General features: G+C 42.9%; 1 protein-coding gene across 1 annotated transcript; it reads right to left on the bottom strand.

Annotated features, from left to right (window-relative positions):
* Nucleotides 1-285: 285 nt before the first annotated feature.
* Nucleotides 286-5,939, bottom strand: LOC126384439 (zinc finger protein CKR1-like). Its single transcript, XM_050035534.1, has 2 exons — nucleotides 5,640-5,939; nucleotides 286-1,373 (listed from the first exon to the last, which is right to left on the bottom strand). Exons 1-2 carry the CDS (start codon nucleotides 5,830-5,832, stop codon nucleotides 508-510), a joined length of 1,059 nt encoding a protein of 352 aa, XP_049891491.1. The 5' UTR covers nucleotides 5,833-5,939; the 3' UTR covers nucleotides 286-507.
* Nucleotides 5,940-7,085: the final 1,146 nt, after the last annotated feature.

The raw sequence follows: 7,085 nt of genomic DNA, 5'->3' as shown, positions 1-7,085 counted from the left end.
AGGCCCCGCCCCCTCCCTGGACACACCTTTTCTTTCTGTTACACCTGTGCATGAGGTGACGTCAGCTGGGCGTCAGTTTTCAGACTTGTGGTCGCCGTGATGTAGCGTCACCTTCAACCTTTTATCAGGACTTTTATGTTCAGGTTCGCTTTTTTATTTTTGAAACTTTTTTCAGTCAAAAATAAAAACTTTTATTTCCTTTTTTTCCTTTTTTTTTTACATCACAAAAATGAATAAAATCATCAACAATCCGTCGTCTGTTTCTGTTGTTAATAACAATCATGACTGTTTGTCAATAAAGTTTTATTAGAAACCAAAAAACATCTTAACTAATAAAGTTACAGTGACGACAGGAAATGACACGGACAGTTCCTTCCTGTTTCCTGTAAAAAAAAAAAAAAAAGTCTTCAAATTTTGCATTTTGAAATTCTCCTGAAAATTTATTTTGAAAAACCTGAATTTTATTTTGAAAGTCAAAACTTTATCGAAACATTCCAAAAAAAGTTTTTAGGATTCAAACTTTTGATGTCTGAGATTTAACTTTCCTTCCTTCTGTCGACTCTTCCTCGTCACGTGTCCTCCTTTCTCGACGCCGCGGCTCTTCCTCATCACGTCTCCTCCTTCCTCGCTGCGGCGGCTCTTCCTGGTCACGTCGCCTCCCTCCTCGCTCTGTCGACTCTTCCTCGTCACGTCTCCTCCTTCCTCGCCACGGTGGCTCTTCCTGGTGAGGACACACCTGTGCCTCCTCTTCTTCCACACCTGTAGGAACGTCTTCCCACAGTCGTCACAGCTCGGCAGTTTCTCGCCGGCGTGGACTTTGGTTCTGGGCTTGTGGAGGCGCCTCTCTCTGGTCCTGGTCTGGTTCCTGGTCTGGGCACTAGTCTTGGTCTGGTTCTCGGGCTCCCTCTTCTGCTTCTGGGCAGTGTGGTGAGTCTGGACGTGGAGCTTCAGGTTCTCTGTGGCATCGAAGTGTTCACCGTCCTGCAGGTGAGCCTTGAGGTGGCGGAACAAGAACTGGCGGGCCTTGAAGGTACGGCTGCAGACCCTGCAGCTGAACCCCGCTCCTTGCATTCTCTTTGGGACGAGCCGGGTCGAGGCAGACCCGGGATCAGGTGAGTCTCTGCTGTAGTCGTCGCTGTCTTCGGTCTCTGATGAGACCAGCTGGACCTCCTGATCTGGACCTGCTGGTTTCAGCCGGGCGGTCCCGATAGCAGCAGGGTCCGCAGTCTCACCTGGTCTCCGGGGGTTGTAGGTGAACTGGATTATGTCGGTCTCGTCCAGGACCTGAAGCTGGTCTTCAGCACAGACGGGTTCTTCAGGGTTCTCCTGGTCCTGCTGCTCGTTCCTGCTGAGCAGTTGCTGCGTGAAGGCGTCTGAAACACACACAGAGGAGTTCATCAGTCTACGATCAAGATCCAGATCCAGGACCCCACACTGTACCCTGACCTGCACGTCCTGGGAGATGTATTGATCCACTGATATGAATTGATGTCTCTCTTTATTGATGCAAAGTGAAACCAAAGATTAATGTCCTCGTCTTTCAGATTGACGTTTATTTTGAAATTTGAATTACTCATCTGTGTCATCTCTTTTCATGCCGCTGCTCATCGTGGATGACACAAACTGAGACTGACAGGTTAGCATGGACAGCTAGCATGGTCAGCTAGCATGGACTGTTAGCATGGACAGCTAGCATGGTCAGTTAGCATGGGCAGCTAGCATGGACAGCTAGCATGGACTGTTAGCATGGTCAGCTAGCATGGACTGTTAGCATGGTCAGCTAGCATGGACTGTTAGCATGGACACCTTGCATGGTCAGTTAGCATGGACTGTTAGCATGGACAGCTAGCATGGACAGCCAGCATGGACTGTTAGCATGGACAGCTAGCATGGACAGTTAGCATGGGCACCTTGCATGGTCAGTTAGCATGGTCAGTTAGCATGGGCACCTTGCATGGTCAGTTAGCATGGACTGTTAGCATGGACAGCTAGCATGGTCAGTTAGCATGGACACCTTGCATGGTCAGTTAGCATGGTCCGTTAGCATGGTCAGTTAGCATGGACAGCTAGCATGGTCAGTTAGCATGGACACCTTGCATGGTCAGTTAACATGGACCGTTAGCATGGACAGCTAGCATGGTCAGTTAGCATGGACACCTTGCATGGTCAGTTAGCATGGACAGTTAACATGGACCGTTAGCATGGACAGCTAGCATGGTAAGTTAGCATGGACACCTTGCATGGTCAGTTAGCATGGTCAGTTAGCATGGACACCTTGCATGGTCAGTTAGCATGGACACCTTGCATGGTCAGTTAGCACGGACTGTTAGCATGGTCAGTTAGCATGGAGAGCTAGCATGGTCAGAGAAGGAGGAAGTTGTTAATTGTCTGTGTTAAACTGAATTGCGGAGCTCTCACTGCTGCACTGTGCCGCTTGAAACTGACGAGGTGCATGTCCGCACGCTTACTGGCGGCCGCGTCCTAAAGACCTGTGTGAATTTTCCACTATTCAAGAAGTTACCCACAAATTCATCAATGCTTTTTACTGGACTAGATAGAGTAATTGGATACATGTAACCACTTACTCCCCGGAACTAATAATGCGATCAGAATTCAAGTAAGACCTTATCGTGTCCCAAAGTCCCTCCAGGCCTGGATCTAACTGGTTTAATGTAGCCGCTGCTCCTTCCGTACCGACCAGCTCGATAAATTATTCCAGCCAACTGGTTAGACTAAAACAAGATGGGCTTCGAATCTTCCAGTTCATGACAATTTTTCTTTTAGCAGCAAGACAACCGAGTGTTATATATTTAATTTCCTTTGCAGATAACCCCTCTTTTTTGTTTCCTAAAATGCAAAATGTAGGACATTTAGGAAAATCAACCTGGAAGGTCTCTGAAAGAGCAGCTGTTACGTCAGACCAGAAGGAATACACTACAGGACATTCCCACAGACAGTGCATCAGGGTGCCTCTACCACCGCAGCCATGCCAGCATTTGTCTGTCAGTGCAGCATCCATTTTGTTACATTTTACAGGGGTAATATATACCCTATGCAAAGTTTTTAATTGAATTATTCTGTATCGGACACACTTTGATACTATTGATGTATTCCATATTCTTTTCCACTTGGCTGCGGTAAGAGGGATACCCGTATCTTTTTCCCAACAAAGTTGTATTGATGACTTAACCTGATCTGTGGGTAGGCTCAAAAGTTTATATTTGACCTGACCTTTCCTGACTGTAATATCCTGTAGTTCATTGTCTATATCCTTCTGTTGCCATTGGCACCCACTTAGACATTTTAGCTTTAATTATGGAAAATAATTGTTGAAAAAACAAAAGGAGGCGTTGTTTAAATTATATTGTTCCTTTAGTTTACCGAATGTTAACTAATATCTTCTAGATGTTTAATGCCAGAGTTCTGTCACATGGTGTTGACTAGTGGTTTTCCTCCTGCCAAAAATAAGGGGTTGTGCCAAAGAAGGCAGGAGGGAAGAGCAGTTCCTGTAATTTTAAGCCTTTTATGGATCATGGATAATAGGATTGTACAGCCCAGCTGGAGTATTAGGATAAAACCATAAAGATGTCAAAGATATATTATTATTTAGACTAGCAATAATTTGACCCTCAACCCATTCCCAGCTTCCTGTTATATTAGAGTTGCCATATCCCCATGTGATAGTATATCTGGCGTTAAAAGCCAAGTAATATTGGTAAATGTCTGGCATGGCCAGTCCACCCTGATGTCTGGGCATTGAAAGTTTCTTTAAGCTTATTCTAGGTTTTTTATTGCTCCACAAAAAGGATGAAAACAAAGATTTCAATTCCTTAAACCAGCTTGTTGGAAACTGCATGGGTAGGGCTGATATAATGAATGCTAGTCTTGGAAGAATGTTCATCTTCAGTACCTCAGCTCTCCCCCATAGAGACATAGGTAAAGAGGACCATCTCTTTAAATCGTCTTTTATTTTCCTCAATAGGTCTGGGGCGTTTAATTCATAGATTTTTGAAATAGAAGCTATGATATTAATGCCCAAATATTTCATTCCATTCGTTTTCCACGAGAATGGTGCGTTTCCCAGGTCTGAGGAAAATGTGTTGCGGTTAAGAGGAATTGCCTCCAGTTTATTTTATAGCCTGAAAAACTGCTGAAGGAATTGATAAGGCTCAGCACTTCTGGAATAGGCTGTGTAGGTTTGCTTAAAGTTAATAAAATGTCACCTGTATATAAACTAGATTTAAAATTATAGCCTCCTATTTCTATGGCAACAATTTTAGGATTGTTGCGTATGGCAGATGCCAGAGGTTCTAGGGCTAAAATAAAAAGTAACGGTGAGACTGGACAACCCTGGCATGTAGAGCGAGTAAGGCAGAAAGGTTTAGACATAATACCATTGGTTTTCACAGAAGACACGGCACCATTGTATAGTGTCAGACAGAGTAAAGAAGAGGTATGGCCATTCTATCCGATCAAAAGCTTTCTCTGCGTCCAGTGATACAGCTACTGCTGGACTACAGAGAGAGCTTGCTTTATGAATAATATGGTAGAGTCTTCTCATGTTGTTTGATGATAATCGCCCTGGAACAAAACCTGACTGGTCAAGATGGATTAAGGAGGGTATAACCTTAGACAGCCTTATAGCCAAAATTTTGGCATAAGTCTTGTAGTCATTGTTGAGAATGCTTACCGGACGCCAACTTGTAGTCTCCAAGAGATCTTTGCTAGATTTTGGCAATAGTGAAATATTGGCAAGACGCATGGATAAAGGCATCTCCTGATGTTCTACTATGTCATTATACAATTTACAAAGAAGAGGACAACACACCGTGAAAACATGTATAATATCCAATAGTAAAACCATCTTCACCAGGGGCTTTTCCAGAGGATAATGCTTTTAAAGCTTGTTTGATCTCCTTTTCTGAAATGGGCGCTTCTAAAGCCGATATTTCATGCACATCAATGGAGGGAAGATTTAAATCAGTAAAAAAGGCTTCCATTTCAGAAACGTTTGTCTCACCTTCTGAGGTATATAATTCAGAATAATACTCCCTGAATCTGTCATTTATATCCTCTGGGTCTCTGATAACTGAGCCATCTTTATTATTAATTGATGATATAGCTTGGCTATTCTCTATTTGTTTCAGTCTAACATATCGCCTGCTTTATCACCCGATTCAAAGGATTTCCTCCGTAATCTATACAATATGCAGTTTCCTTATTAATAATAGTTTGAAGTTCTGATTTAACTAAAAATAACTTTTTTCAAACTCAGATCATCTGGGTTCTCCATGTGTTTTCCTTCTAGCTCTTTATATAATGTCTGCAAATTGTGTTTCTTAGCAATACTCTGTTTCTTTTTAATTGTCGAGTAGCTGATTATCCAGCCGCTTTCAAAGCTTCCCAAACCGTTTGTGTGGGTGTAACTGAGTTTATATTTAATGTGATAAATTCAGAAATCCTATGTTTAATAAGAGACAGTGTCTCTTATCAAGAAAGTTGGGTTTTAAACATAACGTTACCCGTGCTCGTGTGGACTAGGCCTGACACACACCGGGTTCTCATGTTCTGCTGCTGCTGCCGGTTCACATGACAACGGTACCGTAACACTGACGTCACTCAGGTGCGAACAAACTCACCTGCGGTCGGTTGGTCCATGAGCGGTTTGTGGAGCGCGCAGAGCAGCGCGTGCTGACGGGAGATGACTTCCTGACACAGAGCCGCTTCTTCTTCATATTTAACGACGGTTTTCTCAAACACCGACAGAATCTCCTCGAGCGTCGCGTTCAGCCGCTCAGTGACGAAAATCCGGAACTTCTGGACCCGGGACATGTTCACACCGAGAGACGAGACACACCGGGACAGAACCGGGACGCTGCTGATGCTAACAGCTAGCGGTGCTGACGGAGCAGGCTTTGTTCCTGCAACACGACGATTTCCGGTGGCCTTCACAATAAAAGCACCAGCTCAAAAACAAATGAAAACTGAAGATGTTATGGTGGAGTTTTATTTATTTTTATGTATTTATAATTAAACAACAACTAGAAACATTTCAGCCTGTTAATAATTATATAACACTAAATAACAGTCTGATCCACACAACATGAATCAAGTTAGGGGCTGTTCCTTATTTTTTGGGGGGCATGTCAAAAAAATTTAAAAACAGAGGAGGGGCCTGTGTTTTTTACTTTGTCTGAGGGGCGGGACTTCCAGATTTAAGTGGTTGTCTTTTGTTTTTATTTTACGCAATTTTTTAAGAAAACTTCGAATCAAAGGGTAAAGTGTACCCTTAATCAAAGCCACGTTGCTTGGCCAAATAAACACCTGCTAATGAGCTAATGTTAGCATGCTAACACATTAAACTAACATGGTGTACATGAATCCTGAACTAATGTTAGCATACTATCACATCAGACTAACATGGTGAACGTGAATCCTGAGCTAAGGTTAGCATGCTAACACATCAAACTAACACAGTGAACATGAAGCTTGAGCTAATGTTAGCATGCTAACACATCAATCTAACATAAACATGAAGCCTGAGCTAATGTTAGCATGCAAACACATCAAACTAACACAGTAAACGTGAATCCTGAGCTAATGTTAGCATGCTAACACATTAAACTAACACGGTGAAGATGAAGTCTAAGCTAATGTTAGCATGCTATCACATCAAACTAACACGATGAACATGAAGCTTGAGCTAATGATGGCATGCTAACACATCAAAATATTACGGTGAACGTGAATCCTGACCCAATGTTAGCATGCTATCACATCAAACTAACACGATGAACATGAAGCTTGAGTTAATGTTAGCATGCTATCACATCAAACTAACACGGTGAACGTGAATCCTGAGCTAAGGTTAGCATGCTAACACATCAATCTAACATAAACATGAAGCCTGAGCTAATGTTAGCATGCTAACACATCAAATTACCATGACCATGAAGCCTGAGCTAATGTTAGCATGCTAACACATCAAAATAACACGGTGAACGTGAATCCTGACCCAATGTTAGCATGCTATCACATCAAACTAACACGATGAACATGAAGCTTGAGTTAATGTTAGCATGCTA

Source organism: Epinephelus moara, chromosome 22, assembly GCF_006386435.1.
Source record: "Epinephelus moara isolate mb chromosome 22, YSFRI_EMoa_1.0, whole genome shotgun sequence".
Classification (NCBI taxonomy): Eukaryota; Metazoa; Chordata; class Actinopteri; order Perciformes; family Serranidae; genus Epinephelus; species Epinephelus moara.
This window is presented reverse-complemented; position numbering and strand designations above follow the sequence as displayed.